Source organism: Festucalex cinctus, chromosome 19 (genome assembly GCF_051991245.1).
Source record: "Festucalex cinctus isolate MCC-2025b chromosome 19, RoL_Fcin_1.0, whole genome shotgun sequence".
Taxonomy (NCBI): domain Eukaryota; kingdom Metazoa; phylum Chordata; class Actinopteri; order Syngnathiformes; family Syngnathidae; genus Festucalex; species Festucalex cinctus.
This window is the reverse complement of record NC_135429.1, coordinates 11,053,193-11,079,415: the sequence shown is the minus strand read 5'-3', so window position 1 is coordinate 11,079,415 and position 26,223 is coordinate 11,053,193. Positions and strand designations below refer to the sequence as shown.

Here is a 26,223-nt window from a genome sequence, read left to right as displayed (position 1 = left end):
ATAGCAATAGAACACACCATGTTCTGTGGGCTTTGGGAGTGAGTCTGTTTTACTGGATTTTGAGGTTGCCTCAAATGAAAATGGCTGGGAGTTAATGAGTTAACGATTTAAATGATGTCTCACCAAGTTAGAGGATTTGCAGATCATTTCACAAATGAAGTTGACAATATCAGGACAAATCTAGTACAAGTTAGCAAGCACAGTACAAGATCAATTTCGTTATTCAAACCACCGACATTCCATTTAGATGAATAGTAAGTCCTTTGGATATTTCATTAAATGCCATCTTGCCTGTGAAGTAAAGGACATGCACCTCGTTTCCTACCAAGAGTGCCATCAATCATCTCAATAGTTGATTGGCTTTCACCTCTATGTAAAGGTGTCCCTGGCCATAGCTTTGTCTTGCATTACAGTCTCTCCTAATGTGTACGCGGTCTGTCGCTGTCGTGATTTACTGGGCATGTGCAATCTCATTTGTTCAACAGTATTTTGAGTTGACGTTGACCTCCAGCTGACACCAGAGGCCACCTGTGTCGTAACAGTCAAGCCTACTATGGATCTCTGTAACGTTTCGCTAATTAATCTTGTGAAAGGAGAGGTTTTCACTGGATGTGTGACTCTAGCCGGGATCATTATTTGTTTTCTACCCGTCAGGATAGATTTCCTACTGTCGCTCATACCTGGACATGTTTCATTCACACTGAAGGGTATCAGGGGCAGAGGTCAAGTGTGTGTAGTAATAAATAAAAATGATCAGTTTGCTTTTGCAGGCCATTGATAAGGGCCTTGAAACCTGCGTTGGAGTAAAGTGTCGAGCAGCTCTCAGGGTGATTATTTTCACACCTACGATGTGTTATGCAGAGTTTTTATTTTGAATCCTTACAGTTGCCATCTACATAAGATGTTCTATCACATATTGCGTTATGTATAGTGTTGTTCCGATACCGATACTGGTATCGGCAGAGGTGCCGATACTGCATTAAAACAGTGGTATCGTATCGGTGACTACTCACAAGTAACATGCCGATACCATTAATTCCAACGCTAATATAGGATTTTGGATGCAGCATCTTGTGTCTTGCTGGTGCACGACGTTCACTGGTATGTGACATGTTCACTGCATGCCGATCTAAGATAGCCTATTGGCCCTTGAATGCTCTGAACCAATGGCAAGACAGTTTTTTCATGGTGAGGAAAAAAAAACCTTAAGTATCGGTATGGTATCGTTATCGGCCGATGCTGCAAAGCTGGGTATCGGTATCGGTATCGGGAGCCAAAAAACGGTATCGGAACAACACTAGTTATGTATAATCAACATTTTTAAATAGTCATTAGCTTTCTTTCACGTTAGCATAAATACTGCCACGCATGATAAATGGCTGTGCAGATAACATGAAGAGACGGGGACATCTGTAATTTGCAATTGATTCATGCACATGCTGAGTGACGGCCGACCTAAATAAAAACACAAACACATTACTCCTCGTCTCATTTGTTTCTATCATGATTGCAATCATAGATTGAGAAGTGGAGGACAAGAAATTGATTATTAGTCCAAGCTACGAGTAGATAAACCTAAACTTCAAATATGTTGCTCAGTATAAAAATAGGCAAAATGATGCAAATTTAAAATATAAACATACTGCTATAAAACCATCGGTCAGTGGTGTCCAAACTGCGGCCCCGGGGCCATTTGCGGCCCGCCGTCCGTTTTTCAGTGGCCCGCAACATATGCTAAAAATGGCACTTGACTCGGTTCAAATAAAATAAAACAAAAATGTTTGGAGATGGTCAAAGTAAGAAGGGAGGGTATCAAAAAACAGGTGCCATTAAAGGTTATTTTAGTGAACTAAAACTAATAAAATAAACTAAAACTAAAATGAAAAAACCCCCAACATTGTTACCGAAACAAAATAAAAATGAAAATGCTTTTTAAAAAAGGAAAACTAACTGAAACTACATTTTATGTTTACAAAACTAACTAAAACTAGGAATAATTAGAGCAAACATGTCCTTCGTTTTAGTAATTAATTTAATGCATGAGCCTTTGGGGATGATTTTAAATGTGATTTTTAGTAAATTTATTTTGATATAAACTGGAATAATGATGCATGAAAATATGTCACACAGAAGTCAGTCATCTCGCAGCAGCCAATAGAAAAGCACCTACAGATGACGTTGCGCCCATGGTGTTAAATATTGTGCACAAGTAATACTTTTTTTTTTTTTTTAACTAATGCTGAAACTAACAAAGACCTAAACTAATAAAAACTAACTAAAATGAAAAATTCCATGAATAAAATAACCCTACTACCATATTACAAATAAATTGATTTATATACTGTAGCATATTTCTAAATATGCAAAACCACAAATACATTATTTGTACAATTTTTAGGACTAACCACAATTTCTCTTCATAACATTATGTGGCCCTTGCGTCCTTCTGATTTTCTGTGGCCCTCAAAATGAAAAAGTTTGGACACCCCTGCCATAGGTTATTGTTGAATGATGAAACAGAAAATGGCTAAAACGTCTTATATGGATACATGAATGTAAATAACTGAAACCGACAAATTCGATTTGTATGGATTAGGATGAGATAAATGGAATAGCATAATTTAGACAGACTTGATGTTAAATAGTTTCATTTATTCCAGACTGAATCCTCTTGAGACTCCCTTCCCGTACTTCGCTTAGTTTGGTAATTTGGTGTAAAATGTATAGGAAGGCGCAGCAAAGCTTTCCTTCTGTTAATTGTATTCCTCACAGAGAGATTAACTCTGGTCTGGCGGGTATTGCACGGGTGTGCTCATACATGATAAACCACACTGTGAACATATGTGAAGCAAGAGAACCTTGAAGATTTTTTCCCATGCAAGTTGAAGTTGCTTTGATGGACTCTCTGTGAGAAATGATTACGGATGTGCATATTAGTTGATAGTGTGATTGAACTTAAAGGGATACTTGACTCATTGAGCAATTTTCAGCAGTAAAAAGTAATAAAAAAAAATGTCTATAATTAATGTGGTAACTTCATTATTTTTCATGTACAGTACAATTAATACCTTAAAAAAGTATTTTTTCTACTTGCTGTCAACTGATGATGACATCACCTGTTCTGAGGAAGTAGGTAACGACCAATCAATGTTTTTTTTTTCCTCAAATTCCATGAAATTAATTGATTTTTTTTTTTTTTTTTGCATTCTAATTTCTAGAACTAGGATGATTCCTAAAGCCATAAATCGATTATTTAATGTCTCTTTCCCATAAATTTGAAAAAAAAAAGAAAAAAAAAGCCTAAATATTGTTTTGAAATGTTCAATTTAAAAGGGAATTTAAAAGTATTTTTTTTTACATTTATGAGAGATCCAACTTATTGCACTTTAAAACTATTCAGAATCTATTTCCAATTATTGCATTACAATTATGAAAATAGTATTTTCATCTCATCCTGGCTGAAGTCAGTAGTTTGTGTAACCCAAGTCACACGTGTCACTTTTAACAACAAAAATAAACTAAGTCACTGCCTTCGCATAATTGAATTTAAAATAGAGCTGTCAAATGATTATATTTTTTAATCAGATTAATCACATGTTAAAAATGTCATTAATCATGATTAATCACTTCATTAAAACAGCTTTTTATCAACATTTTTTGCCCACCACATTTGAAGAGCACCTGTTATGTGTTAATTCTTTCTACATTTAATGTTATTTTTTTCCACTGTACACTCTCATCCTCCTCATTTTGCAATCAGTTAATTACTTGGATAATTAAAAATGAAAAAAAAGAAGAAAGAATGATATTCTGAATGTCATATGTAAACATGTATTTAATGCTTTACTTTAATGTATTCTATTTTATGTTTTTTGTTTTGTTTTGTTTTTTAGATCATTTTGGTTATTCCCTATGTCCTTGATACTGTATATAGAGCATTTCTCCAACACAATATAAGCAATGACCTGCTTCTTAGTGGTGCAATTGATATTTTTTTTGTGTGTCTTGGCGTAAAAGAACAACCTCGTAGCCTCTGATGGTTTCCTGTGGGCTTTGACAAATCCATACTCACTGATCGCTACTGAACCAAGGTTTCATCAGTTTTTTTTCTTTTGTCTGCAAGTTACCTATTGAAAATGACCTTGGCAGGCCCATCTCCAGATCCTCTCATCAATCACTTGCTTCTTGCTCTCCATTCTGAGTGTACTCAGCTGACGTGAGGTGGTGGGCAAAGCTAAGAAGTTGGTTTCATTGCACCACCTGACAAACAGGTGACTGTCATCCAGTGTTGAACATTTCATCCTTCGCTCCCCTCCATTATTGACGGCTACCTTCAGTGAAAGTTTAACTTGAAATTGGGACTCCTTTGCAATCTGAAAGGACTTTATACTTGAATGCCCAAGAATGATAGTGAATTCATTCGGTCATGCTGAAAAGACATAACCAAACAATAGGAAAGAGGAAATGTGTTTTATTCCTCAGCCTTTCTCTGTTCTCTTTTTCAATGCATAGAGGATGCTGTAGCAGCAGAGTCTGATGACTTGGCGATAGATCGCAGCTATGTAAAGAAGAAGCTGGAGCACGGACTGACACGGATCTGGCAGGTTGGCTGACGAATCTCTTCAAACCTTTAATCTCTATTGCGACAAATGGCCATTTTTTGTCCTCTTTTTATCAGGATGTCCAGTTAAAGGTGAAGGCCTATATCCTGGGGACCGACATGTCGAATTTCAAATATGATGATTTTATCGTGGTGTTGGACGTCATCAGCAGGTATTGTTTCATTAAATGCATGTGCAGGTAGCGCTTACTTGCTGACGATTTGTATTTCATCAGTGAAACCTACCATGCTATGGAGGAACAAAACTGCCAAAATAAATAAATAAATGAATGAATGAATGAATGAATTAATTAACTCATTGAGTTTGAGTTTGGTTTATTAAAAGGACAGTGTGCAGTAACATTAAAAAGATGGCTGCACCAGATTTAGCAAAATGCTAATTTCAATCTGTAGTCTTCATTCACTGCCAGTCCAGGAAAAAAAATAAAATCTTTCACGTCTAAAACCGTCTATGGTAGTGAATGTGTTAATTAATTAATTAATATATGGAAATCAAAATAAAAATTGGTATAAAAATGTAATTCAAAAATTAAATACAAAAAACTAATATATATGGAAATAAAAACAACAAAAATATATACATAAATAGAAGTAAAAATGAATACACACACACACACAAAAAAAGATTAAAAATAAATGTGAAATAAAGAAATATTTCCTTCATGCTATGGACAACATGAAATTCATAAATGTTATTCAAATGAGGGTTTTTTTATGTATCCATTTTTATTGTCACTTTTATTTTATTTTTTATGTATTATTGTTGTTATTATTCAGTTTCTATGTCTGCTGTATTTTATGTAATCACTGCCACTGACAAATATACTTGTCAATTACTATTTTTTTTTTCAACTAGGCCAGAGAATCAGATTATGCTCCACTGTAAATGTCAAACTCGGAAACAACTTTACTGATGCACAACCACCAGTAGATGGCCCCATTTTATACAAAATGAACAGTTTGAGAGTCCATGGGAGTAATGGCTGAACTTTGTGCAATCTACATTTTCTACTGTTGATTATAAAAGAACGAAAAAAAAAAGCATAAAGGTTAGGGTTCATTCTGTCATTTGCCAGATTAGGTGTATATCTAATTATTGAACACAATATTGTGGTTATTGAAAATTTAGAAATTTAAAAAAATGAATGGCAGTGAATGAGTTACTTGATACTTGTTGTATTTACTTGCTACTTCTTGTGTTGTTAATTTATTAATTGTATTTACTTAATTACTGAAGTACTATTTATTAATTCATTATTGACTAATTTTGTGTTATTTTGTTTTATCTGTCTTTATCGCACGACTGATTTTATTCCATGCTTTATAAATAATTAATTTTTTATTTTGGCAGTTTTGATCCTCCATTCTATATCATAGTCATGTGACTAATGCAAACACACAGCCCCCCACCCGCCCACCTCCCTTTCAGTATGTCAGATATTAACTCAAAGTAATTAAAAAAACATTTACAGTATTTATATGCTTACACACTTGTGCTGTTTTTCCTCGTGAGTTTTCTTGTTCCGGTCCTCACTCCCACTATTATTTATTCACAACACCTTTGCGCCCAAATTCAAACAACAATCCAACCATACAAGCCTTGTAATTATTTGTTACATAACCTTATTTAGCTTTAACTGATACAGAAAAGAAATAGGCACATCTGCTGTGTGTTTTAAAAAATTGGTCAAGCGTGTTATGAGATGAGTGCGCGGAAGGAGTCAGCATTCTTGGGAATACGCTTTGTATTCAATGAATTCATGTTTGTAGCTTTGGAACAAATAGAGAAAAAAAAGTTGGCATTTAATCTGATGTACGCCATATTATGTGTAATGTATGGCATGGTGTACATGACAGGAATACAAAAAAAAAAATTGATATAGTCTGAAGCACTGTATTTGTACCATTTCCTCGGTCTTATGAGTGACAGCTCGCAAATATCACCCATGTCTGTAGCCTGTCAATCAGCACAAAATCCTGCCGTGCACTCGCTCCCTCTGCGATTGTACATCATCAAATATTTGTTATTTTACACTGAATGTGGCACTCACACTAGGATCGGGTTCACTCAAACCAAAACAATGTTGGGCATCCATCTGCATCTTCACTTTTGTCAGTCACCCTAAATTGGACCTTTTGCTGCAATGCGCAATCGTGACATGACCAAATTCATGTTTTCATTCTAGTTCACAATTCGTTTTCTATTCCTCCCACCTCTTATTGTTGTCCATAACTCTGTATTCTCTCCAAGGCTGATACAAGTGGGCGAGGAGTTCTGTAGAAGTAAATCGGAGGTCTTACAAGAGTCAATTAAACGCCAGAGTGTCAACTACTTTAAAAACTATCACAGGTGAGATCATTCTGATTTCTTACTGTTATGAGAAATGTTTTTGGACTCTGTGTCCATATGTTTTCAGCCTTTGAGAAATTTCTTCTTTCTTCTCCTTCAAAGCCCCTCGAGATAACTGAAAAATCGCTAATTGAATAACTTTTGAAATTCATGCCCCAGACATTGTATTATCTGTTTTGACTGTGTAGGCTGTTAAAACTTTTTGAAAAGCTGTGACTCATTCCTTTTTCTTTTTACAATTTCGTAGGGCACGGCTGGAGGAGCTGCGTATGTTTCTGGAGAATGAAACATGGGAACTTTGCCCCGTCAAATCTAACTTCAATATCTCACAGCTCCATGTGAGTTTAACTCTTTCCTTGCTTGTTCCCAGTTGTGTGGTTCATTCATAACACAGTAAACAATGTGTCATAGAATTTAAAGGCTGTCAAATGTCTCATTTAAAAAAGTACTGTACGACTACATCTGTCAAAATAGTAAAGTGAGCTTCTAGTTTCTAATGCTGCAAACTGCCAAATTTCGTGTTCACTATGTGGACATCGCCAAGGCCACCTGCTGTATGGGAATATGAATGAGCTGCAGTGCAATCCGGAATGCATGCCTGCAAGATTTACTCAGATGTACGAGTTTCAACTGTAGTGCTGTCACTGTCGATTATTTTTAGAATTGATTAATATATCAATTATTTAGTTGATTAATCAACTAAGCATTTTTCCTCTTTATTCACTCTTTGACTGCCAAAAATGTTTAATAACGATTCATAAAATCACGATATATGCCACCATACGTTAAATGACATCAACTACGGCAGTGCAGCGCTGCCTGGTCAATAGGTTGTGGAATCAAAAACAGTCATTGTATCAGCATTGTATCTCTTTTCAATGGACTGCCGGTGTATGAAATTACAATGAAACATGACGAAATCTGATGAAATAAAACTTTTTCAAGGATGATGTGAATGATCAAAGCCTTTGTCATATTATTTTTATGTATTTTTTTGATAACATGTGGCAGCAAAAGAGTTAACCAGTAATTGGTGTTTATTTCGTACTTTGTATTTCCCCTTATTTTTTTTATTTCATTTTTAATTCACCCCTCACTTTTTTTTTTATAATTTATTTTTTTTTTTTTAATTCTTCAATCCTTATATTTTTTCCATGTCACAAATAAAACAGGAGTTCAAGTTTATGGACCAGTGTCGCTCCCCTCCGCTTTCCCCGAGCAGACAGGGTGCGTCCTCTGCCATCCAAATGCAAGAGCAACTGTCTCTGTTCCAGCAATACCTGCAAGAGGGAAACCCTTTTGAGATGCACATTGAGCAGAAAGAGGAGGAGACGGAGGATGTGCTGGCATCTAATGGGGTAAGTGCCAAAAGAGATTGAGAAAAGTAAGGAAACCCTGCAGTGGTCACTGAAATAACAATGTGTGGTCTCGGAACAAAACAGCAATGAATTCTTCTTTTGTAGTTGAAAGGGTTCTGAAAAGGCCTCTGACAGTAACTTTACTTTGAAGTGAACAAAGTCTAGTTTCCTGTGGCTTGTTTTTCTATTTCCCCCAACAATCCAACCAGATGCAAAATTGTGCAAATTAGATCGTCACTCCGCTCATTGACTATATCACTGGGTTGCTCAACCCAAATCCTCTATGATAGAATAATCTGTTAGAATGATATACTGTACATGATTTATATAAACATCATATGATTGTTCATCATCCATTATGTACAGTATACACTGTACAGATATTCATCTTGTGTTGACAGCATCCCTTTCTAATTCAGTATCAACATCAGTGAGATGGATAGGACTAATTAATGAGGCTACCTGTTGAGATACGCCACAGTGTTGATAAAGAGACACGTTGATTAATTGGCACACAATCACTGTGGGGCTTTGCATCAGACTGTTGAAACTTTAAATGACATGCATGTCAAGCTTTGGTATCTAAAAAATCGAGAGAGAACTGAACTTCAAGTTGATTGTGTTAAGTAGAAATGCATACAAGTGAAGTTCCTGTGCATTTTTTGTATTTTGTTAACCGTGTAAAAAGTTCATTTAGAATCTAAAAAAATAAATCATTTCATTCATTCTGATTAATATTACATTTGAGGGACTTGTGCAGCAAAATCCAGCCATTTATATCCATCTCAGGGGGCGGCCATTTTGCCACATGCTGTCGACCGAAGGTGACATCACAGTTGCTCGGGGCTTAGGCAACGACCAATCACAGCTCACCTGCTTTCAGAAGCTGAGCTGTGATTGGTTGTTGCTTGAGCCCTTAGCAACTGTGTCATTTTCACTCGACAGCAAGTTGCAAAATGGCCGCCTTCTGATACTGATACATGATAATAAAGGCTGGATTTTACTGCTTAACTCATATTCACACGCAATATTAACCGGGATAATGTGTTTGGACTGGTCGGGCTGTGTAGACATATTTTTGTCACAATTTATTATTATTATTATTATTATTATTATTTTTTAGAGCGCTCAGAATTGTTTATTCGACAGCCTTGTGCGCATTTGTGGGTGTGGGTTTGTGCTCATTAGTTCACCTGAAACCTAATAAAAATCCCATTACCCTTCAACTTAACCGGATATACTTCAGAGTCTCGCCAGAGTCGTGAATGTCAGGAGACCAGAGGAAAGGTCAAAGGAAAGAAAGATGAATCTCCGTGAAATCCAGCCCCAACTAAACACCACTTGCCACCCACATGGTTACAAAACCAGAATCTTACACCAACCCCAGAAACATCTAAATTCCAACAGATTATGGAGATCTCAAGAGACCAGAGGAAAAACTAAAGAAAGGAAGGAGGGAAGGAGAGATGAAGCAGAGTGAGACACCACTGATTCAGCGAGAAGCAAATTCTGTTTGAATTTCAATAGATGCTGGTGTGATGGATCTGGCATGCACTCCATTTTTCTTTTCTTTTTTTATGGGTTGACTTCCCCTTTAAGAGATGTTCACTATGACTGAGTGATTGTGATGAGGACACCAAAGACACTTTATGGTTATTTTGACTCTCATGTGATGGAGGGACAGGATAGTTGTCCTTCAGTGTACAACTGACAGCTACACGAAAGAGCCGAGCACACTGATCAGTGATTGGTTCCCTGTACACTCTCTCGGCCATATATCACACTAATAGAGCCACACAGGTCTAGTGGTCACAATTTTCTACCGCCTCCTTAAAAAAAAAAAAAAAAAAGCATTCAGTTGTTCTGCCAAGGTCTATTTGTGAATGATAGTCCATTTCTCTTTCTATTACACCGGTTATTTTTCTATGGCTATATTATCCTTTTAAAGCCATATTGCCTTATCTAATGTGTCAGGCTTTCAAAGCCTCAAGCGTTCCTTGTGCTTAAGCCTGTAATACTCGAGTTGTTGTGATGCCTGAGCTCACAGTTAAGGAGGACAAAAAAATAAATGTATCAAATTATGTACGGTAAGCTTCAACTATTTCTTATCTGGAAGGTGTTTCATTTTTTTGGTTATCCTCTCAAAGCAGAAGCTTATCATTTTTGCTGTCGTATGCCAACAGGATGTATGATTTGTATTTTTACTAATGACACATTTAGTAAATTGTTTTTGATTATGCTTTTACTGCCAGAAGAGAAAGCCCTGAAAATGTCCATTTATTTACAATATGGTCATCTATATCAGTTGTGTCAAACTACGGCCCGGGGGCCATTTGCAGCCCGCCGTCCATTTTTCAGTGGCCCGCAACATATGTTAAAAACCGGCATTTGACTCAGTTCAAATAAATTAACAAAATAAAAATGTTTGGAAATGGTCAAAGTAAGAAGGGAGTGTGTCGAAAAACACGGGTGCCATTATAAACGTTATTTTAGTTAACGAAAACTAACGAAATAAGAATTTTGTTAACACAATAAAAACAAAAATGCTTTTTAAAGAACGAAAACTAACAAACTACATTTTATGTTTACAAAACTAACTATATTTATAACAAACATGTCCTTCGTTTTAGTCTTTGGTAATTCATTTAATGCATGAGCATTTTGGGATGATTTTAAATGTGATTTTTAGTAGATTTATTTTTATATTAACCGGAATAATGATTATTGAATGTATGTCACACAGAAGTGACGTCATCTAGCAGCAGCCAATAGAAAAGCACCTTCTGATGACATCGCTCCAATGGTGTTTTTTAAATATTGCGCACAAGTAATACACATTTTTTTTAAAAACTAAAACTAATACTGAAACTAACTAAACTAAAACTAAGCATTTATTAAAGAACTAAAACTAATAAAAACTAACAGAACCACCCTGAAAACCAATTAAAACTAACTGAATTAAAAAAAAACTCAAAATGAAATAAAAACTGAAACAAAAAATTCCAAAACTATAATAACCCTACTGCCATATTACAAATAATTTGGTTTATGTTCTGTAGCATTTTCCTAAATATGTAAAAGCACAAATCAATTATTTGTACATTTTTTAGGACTAAACACAATTTCTCTTCATAACATTATTTGGCCCTTGCGTCCCTCTGATTTTCTGTATGTGGCCCTCAAATAAAAAAGTTTGGACACCCCAGATCTATATGAATGTGATTCTAGTTCACAAGTGTTATTCCCCTTGCTCCCGTTTTCTCTCATCTTATTCCCGTCATATTCTTTTTGCGTTTTGAAAGTACGAGTCCGACGAGCTGGAGAAGAGCGCTTATCAGGATTACGACAGCGACAGCGACGTCCCCGAGGAGCTCAAGCAGGACTACGTTGACGAGCAGACGGGAGACGTTCCCCTCAAGAGGTCAGTCGCGCTGGGTGACACGTTGGACACACGGGGGGCCACAAGTGGAGTTTCATAATAAGTTCAGGTGTCCATCATTTCTGCTGCCAGTTGTTTGACGTTTGCTGACAGACTCAAAAGAAAAAAAAAACCTAATGATTAAACTCAGCCGTGACTGTAATGAGGATAAGTTTTGTTGTTATTTCAAGTCATCAAATCACCCACTCCTTTTTAATAACCCTATAATAAAAAGTTTCTTTACAATAATGTTGTTGAGGTTGGGCATTCCCTTATTGTCAAAAGTGCATTTCACAAAAAAAGTGGAAAACAAAAAAATCAAACTGCGATATTTCAGAAACCATTGATGTGATCCATCTGAAATTTTGGAATTTGACTTTCCATGATATGATATACCTACACGCAAAAAGTCAGCAAAATTGGGGGGGGGGGAAAAAGAAAAGGTTTTCACACGTTGGTTGAACTAACGTTGGATGAATAATGGTTAAATAAAAACATAAAATAAAACCCAATGCAAGCCTTTATTTTAGTTTCCATTAGCGCAGTACCTTTTTGTCTGATTTCTTTCTTCTACATTCCAAAAAATAAACAAATCAAATAAAATACATCAAATAAAACAAACTTGATGCCTGAGAATGAAATACATTTACCAGTATTTCTTTTTGTATTTGTTTCATTGTACAGATATAAATGTTAAGTCGCACACATTTAAATTGCACCATCATTTATAAACCTGCCAGGCATGCTGGTACAAGCTATAAATTTGAATAAAAGTTTAATAGACTATCATCTTAACTCTTTTACTGCCACACGTTATCAAAAAAAAAACTTTAATATGACAAAGGCTTTGATCATTCACATCATCCTTGAAAAAGTTCTATTTCATCAGATTTCGTCTTGTTTCATTGTAATTTCATACGCCGGCAGCCCATTGAAAAGAGATGCTGCCATCTACTGGCCATAGTTAGTGAGTGTTATTGATTCCACAACCTATTGACCAGGCAGCGCTGCACTTAGATGTTGCACTGCCCATTGATTAAAATAAAAAAATAAAAAATAAAAAAATAAATAAAAAATAGTTGACGTTATTTAACGTTTATGGCGGCATACGTCGTGATTTTACGAATCGTTATTAAACGTTTTTGGCAGTGAAAGAGTTAATTGTCTTTATTTGTAATTGGCACATATCTTAACGGATTCAAGCTGCAAGTTCATGATGGTTATTTAAGAGCAGCTCCTTGCTGGTGCAATTTACATAGGACCTGATCGACTAGTTGCGAATAGTCAACTAGCATAACCTCTATAATCAACATTTCTACCTCATTTTTCTTTGAAATAGGAATTGAAAGTATGTTTGAGGTGATTTTGAAACTGTTATGATCCTTGTCCAGTATGTGCGTAGTCGCATAGGAACTAAAAGATTCCACAATTAGCTTTGATGGTATATTTACAAAAGCAGCTCTTATGTTAGGGTTCAGTCATTTTATATACATTTTTGCTTGGTTTTAACAGACTTGCAGCGAATAAAATGTGAATCGTATTATGTATTCAGAGGCATTGTTATGGGATATTCCATTGAAAATGTCCTGTCAGGAAATGTAAACTCACATATTAACTCATTCACTGCCATTGACGGAAAAAGACGTCAAATGATGCATTTTTTTTTTTGCTGGGCTGGCGGTGAATGTGTTAATTGCACCATTATGTATGCGCTCAGAGTTGAATCTCATTCTTTCACACGACACACTCCCGTTCTCTTCAGGCGCTCATCATCGCTGAACCCGATTGGCCCAAAGCCACTAAAATGCTAATATCCCATTATTTTAAACCGGAATATCTAATGGTCCATTATGAACCGGCTCGTGTGGTCACGTCCGGTAATTAAACGCCCCATGTAATGATTGCTGGTTAATGTAGCTCAATGATGGGGTCGAGTTCTTCATGCTTACCAGTTCAGAGACCTCACCCAAAGGGTCTTTCTGTCTTTCCGGCATTGTGTAATGGGTTCTGATGGATCAGTTAGAACAATTTCCACTCCCCGCTGACTTGAATCTATTTTGTCCTGTCATGTCCCCTTCTGTCCCAGTGTGTCTCGCGAGACTATAAGAAGCAAGAAGAGGTCAGATTACAACCTGAATAAGACCAATGCCCCAATCCTTACCAACACAACTCTCAACGTCATCCGGCTTGTTGGTGAGTCCGCGCGTAATATGTTTAGCGTGCTCTTGGGACGAGTGTCGACAGATCTATTTCAGCGGTTTTCGATATTCTCACTAATTAAGTCTTTTGCGCATCTGCACGTTGTGCTCTCTTCTGCTGCGCGTGTGACTGAGAAGCAGCAATAATGGTTAGCCTTTGCCCTGAGCGCTGCCCTTGCACTTCGAAAGAGGTACTTAGATGTCCGCGTGACATTAGTACAGTATGCAAATGTAATGTGATCCAGCGACGGTCCTCGTGGTTCGACTGGGATTTCATTTATTGTAATTTCACACTTTTAAGCTCCTGAAAAATGTATTAAATAGCAGGAGCTTTTCATTTATGAGACTGACTTGCCTGGAAAATGTCTCCTGTTTGATATTGGGATGCAATATTTGGACAAAAGTATTGGGACACCGCAACATTCGTCGTAATAATGTCTAGACTTTCAAACTGCTTTTCCTTTTGTGTCTCGTCCTGTCAGGGAAATACATGCAGATGATGAGCATCCTGAAGCCGATTGCCTTCGATGTCATCCACTGTGTGTCACAGCTCTTTGACTACTACCTCTACGCCGTTTACACCTTCTTTGGACGAAATGACATGGTACAGTGTTATAAGGACTCCTCTGTAAAAACACTTGAGTGGTCGGGTAGCGTGAACTGAATATTCCGCACCACTGGCTGAGATTGTGCCAGAGTAACCTGAAGGCTCTCCCTCAATTTGACAGATTAGTTTGCGGTAACAGCAACAGTCGCCCCGCTGGGAGTTGAATGCTTGCAGGAGTGAGAGAATTGTAGATTTATGATCTCATGGGTGAAGGTTTCCCTTATTCCAAAACTCTTACTCCCTCTTAAATGGAGCTGGTGACTCCAGTCAGCATTTTGTGACCCTGAAGAGGATATTCAGTAGAAAAAAATGAATGGAGGGCGGTCTCTCTCTTTGCAAATTCTATCTGAATGAAGTTAGTCTACCTGAGGGGTCAGCAACCTTTACTGTCAGAAGAGCCATTTTAGGCCAAATAAAAAATGTGTCTGGAGCCTCAAAACAATTGAAGATTGTGATGAAAGAAACGGTGTGTTAGTCTTATGTGCTCAGGGCCCGAGAGCTAATTCGAGCTTCAATACAACACAAAAATATGCAGCATCCATAGAGATTCAATTTCTTCTACTTTTCAGATTTTTTGGTAATTTTTCACATTTTTTTTTTTTTTATACCTTTATGGACATATTATGGTCATTTTCTTCCTCCCTTCTGATTTATCTTGGACATTTCATGGCTTTTTTTCCTACCTTTATGGCTATCAATTTTCTGATGTTATTGGCAATTTTGTGGACTTTTATGGTAATTTTTAGGATTTCGTTTTGTTTTTGGAGATTTTATAGTTTGACTTTTTGACCGTTTTCTCTTCCACCTTTTTTAAAATCAATTTTCTTACTTTTTTTTGGCAGTTCAAAAAACATTTTATGGTGATTTTCTGCCTTGTTTCTGTTTTTGGATATTTTATGGTTGCTTTTTGAATGTTTATTTTTCTACCTTCTTTTATTATTATTACATTCACTGACATTTTTGGCAATTTCATGGACATTTTATGTTTTTTGTGTGTTTTTTTTTGCATTCCCACTTTCTTTTTGGACATTTTTAAGTAATTAAAATGTGTCTCTTTTTTTCTGACAACTTAAAAATGTGTTATTTTTTAACACATTCACTGCCAGACCAGCAAAAAAAAAAGCATCATTTGACGTCTTTTTCCGTCAATGGCAGTGAATGAGTTAAAATCAAAATCAGGAAGTAATTTAAGGACTATTTTATCTCAAAAATAAAAATAAATATACATCAAAAATATTAATTAATTTATTTTTTTTTCTTCTTTTTGGTTTATTTTTAAATTAATTTAATGTAATTTTTTTATTATTATATACATATTTTTTTAGAGATCCACAGGGAGCCACCAGAGAGGGGCTAAAGAGCCATATGTGGCTCCAGAGCCGTAGGTTGCAGACCCCTGGTCTACCCCCAATTCAGCGTATCCTTGTCTTATATAATGTGCTTCGCAGTGAAAGAAAACACATTTGTGTGTTGTCACCCTTGAGGGAAAATGAAATGGTAGCAAGAGGAAAATGACTTCTATTGAGTTGAAAGAGATATAGAAGATGAACGCTCCACAGGGGTTACTCTAATACATATTATTAACGCGTCTATGTGCGTGTCATGTGGAGGTAAAAGAAGCTAGCTTACTACCTTAGTTGCATCTTTAAGCTTCTGTCCATCTTCCACCAACTGCAAAGCATTGTTTCCGTCATTATCAGCTGTCATTGAGCACCATTTTATGATCTATCCCGTTTCATTATTCGTCTCACTTAGATTGGCACCTCCAGTAAAAGGCTAATCATCCCATGAATCTTTAAAAAGCCCTTATGCTATGCACATATGCTGCTATATTGACCCAGGAATGACTCTTTTTACTCTGCCGTAACCAAGATGGATCCGTTTGACTTCTCCGGTCGAAGAGTCAAGGCGGATATTAATATTCAAAAGGGTGAATACCCCATTATGTGTTTATATTGGCTCGGAAAAAGTGCTGAAGTAAGTCTGTCACACATACGCTAAAGATGCATTATTTTTCCCTGAACAGGCTTCATAAATAATCAGGCGTTCATCTGTTTGGACTTAGTGGAAAGACCGTTTTGGACGCCATATTTCAGACTTGGAAGCGTCACTAAAATAGACAAATTAGGGAATCCCACAATGCTGCAGAATACAAGCACTTAAGAATTGAAATGAAGTTCAGAATTTCCATAAAATATATTAGTAGTTATGGTTCTTTTCTATTTATTCAAATCATTATTTGCTTTGGTGTTACCTTTGCCATTTTCAGCTGTACTTTTGATCAGCTAAAGATTTTCTTGTGTTTGTCCTCCTATGCTTCAATTTATTGGTAAATTTGGCAATGAATGATTGTGTTGGGTCATATTAAATGACAGCTTGTAAAAAAGGGAAATATTTTTAGTGTGATTTTTCATAGTGAACAGCGTGTCGCCACGGCAACAGTGTATTTTTTTTTTTTGTGATTGCCATTTCTCAGGCACACCCATTGAATTTTTTTGCAGTTCTGATTTCATCCTCAATGTTTTAATTTTACTCTCTTTTTTTTTCCCCATTTCTGTGGTCCATATGTCATCTATAGCCGGTCCCAAGCCCATCTTTGCCAACTCATGGTGGCAGAGAGTCGGGTACGGCCCGCATGGTGGGCCCTGCTTGTTTGGTAAGCGTAGAATGAGGCCTGCCTTTTGCGAATCCACGCCCTTGTCAGCACTTGTATGGTGATTTGACGGTGTGCGTGATCTGCTTCCTCAACTGACACCCAAGTGCATCTGAAAGTAACTTCAGAGGTGTTTGACGTTTTTTTTTTTTTGGTAGTGCTTCCAGCCTCTCCACCCTCTTCTTTTTACCTCTGCAATAGTTTGTGCGAATGTTTCATTTTGACGTGTGCCCCTTGTAGTTACCCCTCGTTGAAATAAAGGGTCAGCTTGAAACCCAAAGACTCTCACGTCTCGGACGACGTGAGATGAGCCCAGATGTGTATGCGTGTGGCATGCCTTCACACTTTCCTGAAGTGTGCGCTCTGAAACAGGAAGGTGTTGCTGACGCTAACGTCGTGCGAATGTATGTGTGCGTTCCACAGTACGAATCGTCGGGTCTGGGCCTTATCAGCAGCAGACTGAGAACCACGCTGAACCGGATCCAGGAGAGCCTCATTGACATGGTACGACCGCAGCGCGCCGTCTCCTCTTTCTCCGTTGCAATTGCTCATTATCTCATTTTCTGACACAAACATGCTCTCGCCTCTACGGCCTCTCCATTTCGCTCCTTTTAATGCTTTTTTTCCCCCCTCTATTCTCTCTCAGCATCCGGTCCATATGCCGAGAGAGACCGCAGCCTATGTTGCCACCAAATACATTATGGGTCGTCATTATGTGGCTAGTGGTCACTCACACGCATATCTCGCTCTCTCTAAGTGACCAGAGCAGGCCGGATTCGTACGTGCTGTTCCATTAGGGGCTTCAATGATGACAATTAGTCTGATGCGGTCCATACTCTCATGATACCAGAGCTTCCCCCCCCCCCCCCCCCCCCCCTTGCACCCTGGCTCGTCTGATCCATGATGATCCCAATGCCATTTTTTTTCCACTTTTCCTTTTCAGTTAGCTCCATTTTTCCGGGTTTTAATCTGAGATGTATTGCCGCTCAAGTTTTGTTTCCCCACAGAAAAATAGAAACTTTTGATGACCTTTCTGGGGTGAATCTAAAAAGGGTCTCCTGAGTGATGTAAGATGATGTAGCAATACTGAAAAAAAGGTATAGAAATAGAAAGGGCTAATTAAATAAAACTTTTAGGTATTATTATTGGTGCACATTTAACATGGAAAGCGCAAATAAAATGTCAAATCTAATTTTGATTGTTCCATACCTGACCTATTGCATTGAAGTGTGGTGGTGCACAGCCAAAACCTACACTGATCCCATTTTTCTTTTACAGAAACGCGCTATTCATTAGAGGTGGGAATCTTGGGGCACCTCACGATTCGATTGCGATTACGATTCAGAGGCTACGATTCGATTATAAAACGATTATTGATTTCCCCCCCAGGCAGCAGAAAAAAAACAATGTATTTTGGTGCTTTTAATGTTTCGTACATTAGTTACAAAAATAGTACAAAAGTCCTCTCAGGCCTAAACAAACTACTATTTCAGTATCAAGTTAACAGTTCAAAACAGTAAATAAAATACTCAAGTCCTCATTCTGTAACAACAGCTTTTAAGTATATTCAGTCTTCAACAGAATAAAACATAGCATTGAGCAAAAATATATTATTTTTATCCACTCAAAAGTGCACTGAGGTATAAATGAAAGACAATGTGAACTACTACTTCAATACAAATGCCTAAAAAAAAAAAAAGTGCTTTCCTGCTTTTTAAGTTGTGTAAAGATGAACATGTAAACATTAAAGTTTCTCAGAGGTACAAAAAAAAAAAAAAAAAAAACTCAAGTGCTTTTCTGCTTTTTAACTTGTGTAAACATGAACGTGTAAACATTAATGGGATCGTTCGGCTTTTTTAACATGAATCTCAATTTGATCCTCACCTCCCGTGTGTGCGATCAGCGCTGACTTCGGCGTTGGACGAGAGGAAAATAGTCCACCAAGCTGGCTGGGGTCTCGGAAATAAAGCGTTTTTCTTCTAAAAACTTTTTGTTTTCAAAAGCGTGATACATTTCCACCACACTCTTTTCTGAATAAAGTCAGACGCCATTACCGCCAGCCACTACTTTTCTGTTCATTCGTTCGTATCACTGCGCGGCGCCCTGTAGAACGCTAACCGACGCACTGCAGCCAGCTAGCTGATACTTCCGCCTGAAGTTGTTTGCCTTTTCGGAGCAGGTCTGATCTGACGAAGAGGTGGGTTGGTCAGCTCAGCCATGCTTGTTGTTGTTTTGAATGTCGAGGCGTGAGTTGTGGATGTGTACTCTCGGTCCGTCCCATTAAGCGTCCCGAAGACCGCGCGCGCTACTGCGTTTCAGTTCCGCGTACTTTTCGCTCCGGTCACTTTAGTTTCGCTTCCCTTGGCATATTTATATAATCGGAATTTGGACGTTTGTGAATCGTTCTCGATTGTTCCACGGCCGAATCGTGAATAATCTAAGAATCGGAAATTTTGCACACCTCTACTATTCATGTCGTGTCTGGATGTGGATGCAGAGACCACACTAATCCATTATTTATACAACTAAAACGTTCAAATTTAATGACTTTAACTGCCTTAAAATAATGTATAAAGCCCATCATTAAATTTTACCAATTAACATGCAAATCAAATTTAAAAAAAAAAACAAAACAAAAAAAGAAAAGGGGAAAGTGAGTACAAATTAAGAGGAACATATTTTTTTCAAACCTAAATTCAGAACAAAATAAAAAGAACGACAGTCTGTGGAGCAATCTTCATCCATTCGTATTTTTAAAAAATGTATAAATTCTCAATTATTGGAGGTCGTGCTCTTGAAACATTTTGTTGGTTACCATAATAGCATCTTGACTGCTTAATGTCATTTATTTTGTGTTGATTATTAATACTATTATTATTATTATTATTATTATTATTATTATTATTATTGTTTCATTCTCATTTTATTTTATTTCATCTTTATTTATTTTATCAGGGGCAGATATCACAAGTTTCACTTCTTTCTGTCCCCTTTCATTTATTTTTTTTTAAAGAATGAAATACAAATCTTGAATTAGGAAAAAAAAGTTTATGCAAATTGTGCTCTCTCGACCTTTAAATTTTGAATATGTTTTGACAATTTTTAAAAATTGATTTTTTTTTTTCTCAGCATTTTTTCACAGTTTAAAGTTTCTTTTTTCTGCCAGACTAAAATTATTTCTTCATGTAAAGAGAGAAAAAAATCCTCTTACCTTGCTATCAGTTTCGGTTGTCACTCCAGCTTTCGTCAGAGCTGTCAAACTTCGTTATGTGTCGTATCATATGGATTTTTTATTTTTTTTTGTACCTGCTGTAAATCTATTGGAGTGCATTTTATCAGTTTTAATTAATATTAGTAATGTAAAAAAAAAAAGTCTTGGAAGTGTTCATATTTCATAGATGATTGCGGTGGACATGACATATTTGCGTGACTAAACCATTAAAAACGCATAATTTGGATAACGTCAACACTTCTGGTTCATGATTGGATCACCACAATTTTTTTTTTCCATGTTATTCTTATGTGGGAAAATATTCAAAATCAGTAAAAATAAATGAATAAATTAAATTGCCCGACATAAAAAAAAAAATGCGAGTCTGAAGGGCTTAACATTGCAATTACAAGGTTAAAGTGCAACATGAAGAAATACAAAGATACAAAAGGAAAAAAAAATGCTTTAAAATTCCATGCATGCCTGCTGAAGTATAGAATGTGGAGTGACCTATAAAAAAGAAAAAACCTAAAAAACAACAAACAAACAAACATATTTGACAGTGCAGCACAATGGCATTTTGCTGTGATAGCAATGTGAACTTCTTTGCTGGAATATTCACATCTTCAGGGATGCCCTGAGGAGGAGGCTGTAAACAAAAAAAAAGAAGAAAAGTTAAATTGGCTGAATAAATAAAACAGAGCAAGAGCGTACCGTGAAGATGCTTTCATTCCTCACGAGACATGCAAGATGTTTACCTCAGTAATTAACTGACTGCTGAAATTTATAGACTATCGAGAACTGTAAGATAACAACTATAGTATTTGACAAAAAAGTATATATATATTTATGGCAAGCATTTTTAGCACCTTTAAGCAATCTAAATGAACAATGAAGGCCTGGTTCATTTGTGTGTTCGTTGCACGAGCCTGCTTTGACCAAAGTTTCAATCATTTCAAGTTATTATCGCAAATTACAGAAAAACACGAAGCTTCTAGCAAGCAGCAAAACTTCCTTCACCAATTTAGAATACAAATAACGCTGTACTGTTTGTGAATTACGCCGCCGTGCTGAGAATGGCAAGTAATTGCCTGAGATGGAAAGATTTCTTTGAGTGCGAGTGAGCTCTCAACAGGCAGTAAACATTTTTTATTTTTTTTTTGTGTGTTTTCTTAGTGCACTTAGTGGCCAATTCCAGAGTAGGTAGAAGTATATAAAAAAAAAAAAGAAAGAAAATGGCAACAAACTATCGTGGGTTTTGTGTAAAATAATAAAATGCCTGGAGAGAAGAAAAAAAAATCTTGTGATCACAAAGTATTCCTGTTTTAATTGTTTTTTTTTGGCATAAAAAACACAAAATGTCCTTTTGTCGTCGAGGTGACTTTACTTCCACCCACTTGCATGCAAACGCACACACCACGTCCTCCAGAGATTGGACAGGCTGGACCTCATTTATAAACAGATTATAAAGTTAATTATGCACAGCATTTCAATCGAGCTGTCAAATCCTTGCGGTTGTGCTCCCCTGATTTGACGTCGCAGCGGTTTGATTCTAAAGCCAGCGTGCTGGTAATGACTCCGAGTCCCACATGAGCGGTGGCGAGCTACCATCTCATTTCATCTCAACTTTTTAATTTATATATATATATAAAAAAAATAATTAAAAAATGAATAAATTTCGAAATTATGTTGAAATTTTGGAAAACATTATTTACAGTAGAAAACTGTTTATTTATTTACTTGCTTAGTTTTGAATTTAGCTTAACACATGCTGATGACCCTGGAAGTTCCCTACAATTTCTACAATTTCTCTTAAAAAAAATTTAATTAAACATGTCTATTGTTTATATGTTTAAAATTCAAAGAATTTTTTTTATGCTATTATTTTCTCTTTTATTGCAAATGAATATCGGCTTGAAATATCGGTTATCGGCCTCCTTGACGACGAATAATCGGTATCGGCATCGGCCCTGAAAAACAATATATCGGTCTATCACTATTTAAGATCTTTATTATTTAACACTTTTGCATTTAAAGAGATTGTGAATTGTTTCATTCACAAGATTTGATGACAGCACCATATCAAGTTGATGGCCGAGACCCATCTGTGTCCACGGCTGTCCCTGGTTGAAAGTTCAGCTGTGACAGATGTTGCTGTAGGCAACATTTAGAAATGTCACACTTGGATTTTCAATGAACAGCGCAAATGCACGACAGTATTCCCTTTTCTCCATTCAATCAGTGTGACCATTTTTCTTGCTTATTTCTTATTGTCATGTCTTCCTTTTATTGCTTTCATATGGTAATATATGGTTACATAGCATGTATTATTTTATTATTAGGTGAGATTAAATATATATTACAGAAGAATGTAGACAAGCTGGACAGGCTTGCTGGGTGAAAGTAAGGTGCACACAATAATGTGTAGCAAGCACAAAAGAGACTGGAATGCAAATTACGGTAAAACCAACTTCACATATTGTAAAGTCCTATAATACTGCTTCGAAAAAAAACAAGTTATGCTGGGCACAGCAGTTTTTTTTAAAGTAATAGAGTCAGTGAACTGTGGTTATGAGAGCCATGTACACATTTTTTCCCCTAGTCAATTTGGGGTGAGGCAGTTTGTGATTAATTGAGATGACATTTATTGTACCATTGGTCCTGTCTCGAGGTGGCTAAAGTAGCCACAAATTGTACACAAGTAATAGTAGGCCTGCTGAATAATACAACTTAAGTATAAGTAAAAAGTTCATAGCTAAAAAAAAAAAAAATAGTAATTGAGAGTAAGTATTCAAAGAATACTTACGTACTGTAGTAACTTGAGTAGCTTCTGATTAATTGTTGTTTTTTCAATCAAACACTCTAAAAAGAGTTGGGTCAAAATTAACTTAAATTGGGTCAAAAAAAGGCCAATGCAACTTTTTAGGTTATTCAATTAACTCCTTCACTCCCATTTTCACTGAAGCAACCCCCTTCGCTCCCGATTTTACTGCATTTTGACTGATTTTGCAAGGCCCACAGAAAATTGTGTTCAATTGCTTTAAAAACTACCAAAAGAAAGATTAGTGTTTCTTCTTTCATCAGGGGGAAAAAAGTATATTTTTATCTGTTTCTGTTTTGCAGCAATTAGCATTAGAAGCTAAGTTTCATCATTACTCACAAATCTGCATAGAACTGTGAGGAAACGGCTTGTTTTCATCATGGCCCTGGTTGATCTGCTATACTCTGCTACCACCTGCTGGCCGTTTTGTAATAACAGCCATTGCTTCAACCGTTCTCTTCAGTTCAGCGGCTGCATCAAAGACATCTGTATGCTCTTGCGTAAAAAAAAACGTATAAATACGTCTTTGGGACACTTAATACATTTAAAATAGAATGTATTTATACATTTATACATTATACAAATGAGTTAACCCAAAAATTTGGGTTAAATAAATAACCCACAAAAAAAGGATTGCTTTGTGGGTTATTAATGAATTTGAGCTAACATTTTGGGTTAAATAACTTTGGGGTATTTTTGACCCAATTCAATTGGGTTGTTCAATTCAGCCAAAAGGTTGGGTCAAATGAATAACCAAAGCAACCTAAAAAAATGAGCTGCTTTGTTGGTTGTTAATTTAATTTGACCCACATTTTTGGGTTAAAGTATTTAATAAATGTTTGCGTATGACAATCAAACTATTTGTTCAAACTATCAAACTATTGGGGTCCTTTTTTTCCCCATTTTAAATTATGCAATTAGTTAACAGACAAAAAAAAATTGAAGACATCCTCATAACATTAAATGTCGAAAAAATTAACATAAATGCTCTTTAAATTTGGCGGGCAAAAATTGTTGATTAAAAAAGCCTTTTTAATTAAGTGATTAATCGTGACGAATCAAAATTCTAAATTGTGATTAATCTGCTAAAAAAATAAATAAGCGTTTGACAGCTCTATTTTGGATCCAATTCAATTGGGTTATTCAAGTAAGACAAAAAGTTGGATCAAATGAATAACCTGCAAAACAACCCCCCAAAAATCGGGTTGCTTCACGGGTAATTTGACCCAAACAACTTTTCTTTACCTCAAAAAGTTGGGTCGGTCCTTTTTTGGACCCAATTTGGTTTGTTTGACCCAACTGATTTTAGAGTGAAGTATAAAATAGGAAGTATTCAGTACCTTATGCAGCATTACTTGTAATGTCTTGTGGAATTGTCTTTATTTTGTGATAGTAATATTTTGTGGGTCGATACAGTTGACAGAATGGTGAGCTGCCTCTCATAGAAAGCACATCCTGTTTTTCAAATACAAACTATATAGAGTAGATACATATACACACACAAGTATTCGGTCACAGGTTGTACTCTGCCCCCAGTAATTGGATCGTCGCCTTTCAGAGCGCATCACTGTCGAAATCGGTGTCTTTGTTGTGGCCTGCTCGTTCGCTTCTAGTAAATGATCCAACCAGCCGGCTTTTGACAGCAGTTATGGATCATAATTAAGCTCTACGGTACGACTGCATTTGTCAGAATATCCAAGTATTGACATTTTTTTTTTTTGAGTGGAGAGCACAAAGCGTCCTGACTGAAAGGTTCAGCAGCAGGTCATGTTCCTTGGCTGTGATAAGGAGACAGTTGATCCCCCTGGAGCCACTTTCGGTCTCTTCAGTTCCCTCAGTTTCTTTCATTCACTGGTGACTCATCACGGCTCCCGTGGGAAGAACATACCGCTGTGCAGAAATGCACAGGAATTTAAATATTTTCAACTCTCGCGCTATTTATTCATCCCGAGACAGCTCTGCTCTTCTTGAAACAGTTACCTGAATTCATGGCAAACATACGTATGACAGTTCAGATATCAAGGTTGTCTCTCAATCTCAAACAAGTCATTTTCGTCATATGATTCCATTAAATATCTGTCAGCTCAGATGGCTCCGAAGGGCCAAGTGGTTGTCAAAACCAAACAAAGGAAGGCCATCTATTTAACATGCATCTAATGAGAACAAAATTTTTGGGCAATTGTGTGACAAAGAGGTGTAAAAAGATCCACTTGACAGTAATTGCCTTGCAGCCAGTCCACTCGAGCTGACCGCGAATCTCCATGGGATGTAATGGAGAGGAATAAGCAGTCAGTCATGATAGATTGAGACACTTCACCCAAAATCATGTTTATAATCCCTACTGAAAGCCTCATTTATTACAGCAGTGATGATGCAGTTTGAATGTAGTTAATAGTTTTATTTTTGTTTGAAATAAATGGCAAAAACGTGAGTGTCCATGTGGAAGTTGCTAGCATCTTCTCTGCATGTTCCCTCATTCACCAGCTATGTTTGATTCATTACAGTGGGGAGATAATCCCAAAGTGTGTGTGAAATATTTCATATTTTGATTTGATATTTTGGATGATTAAAGCTTGCACTCACAATTCACTATCTTGAGGAATGAGAATATTCGTGTAATATGCAAAACAAACCCCAAAACACAGTGACAGATCATTTTAAAGAATGACTTATATAGCCCAATGTACTGTAAAATTTTTCCATAAAATAATCGGCAAATTTCTATATTTCTAATTTGTAGTTCTTGATCATAAAACGGCCTCGAGGTTAGTCACTGCCGCGAGTAGCGACAACTTGAAATAAGGCCGGGTACCTGCTACAAGTGTTAGTACTCACTCAATAAATAAATGCTTTTTTTGTGGACAACTTAATATTACAATGTCATATTAAGGCCTCGTATAAATATATATTTTTTGAGGGGAGTTAATATTCCGAGAAAAAACTCACAAATTTATGAGAAGTAAACTCACAAATTTGCCACTTAATA

The 26,223-nt window shown here is 36.5% G+C and overlaps 1 protein-coding gene across 2 annotated transcripts in view; it reads left to right on the top strand.

Annotated features, from left to right (window-relative positions):
• The window catches only part of vps50 (VPS50 EARP/GARPII complex subunit), a 77,956-nt gene that overhangs the window by 36,836 nt on the left and 14,897 nt on the right, over positions 1–26,223 (top strand). Inside the window, exons 14-23 of one of the 2 annotated variants that reach the window (XM_077507694.1) lie at positions 4,513–4,604; positions 4,679–4,773; positions 6,873–6,971; positions 7,219–7,309; positions 8,144–8,329; positions 11,632–11,750; positions 13,834–13,940; positions 14,428–14,549; positions 17,131–17,208; positions 17,629–17,709. In XM_077507694.1, coding sequence (XP_077363820.1) covers positions 4,513–4,604; positions 4,679–4,773; positions 6,873–6,971; positions 7,219–7,309; positions 8,144–8,329; positions 11,632–11,750; positions 13,834–13,940; positions 14,428–14,549; positions 17,131–17,208; positions 17,629–17,709 — 1,070 coding nt within the window. The remainder of the gene's footprint in view (positions 1–4,512; positions 4,605–4,678; positions 4,774–6,872; positions 6,972–7,218; positions 7,310–8,143; positions 8,330–11,631; positions 11,751–13,833; positions 13,941–14,427; positions 14,550–17,130; positions 17,209–17,628; positions 17,710–26,223) is intronic. The other variant, XM_077507695.1, reaches the window with a different exon arrangement.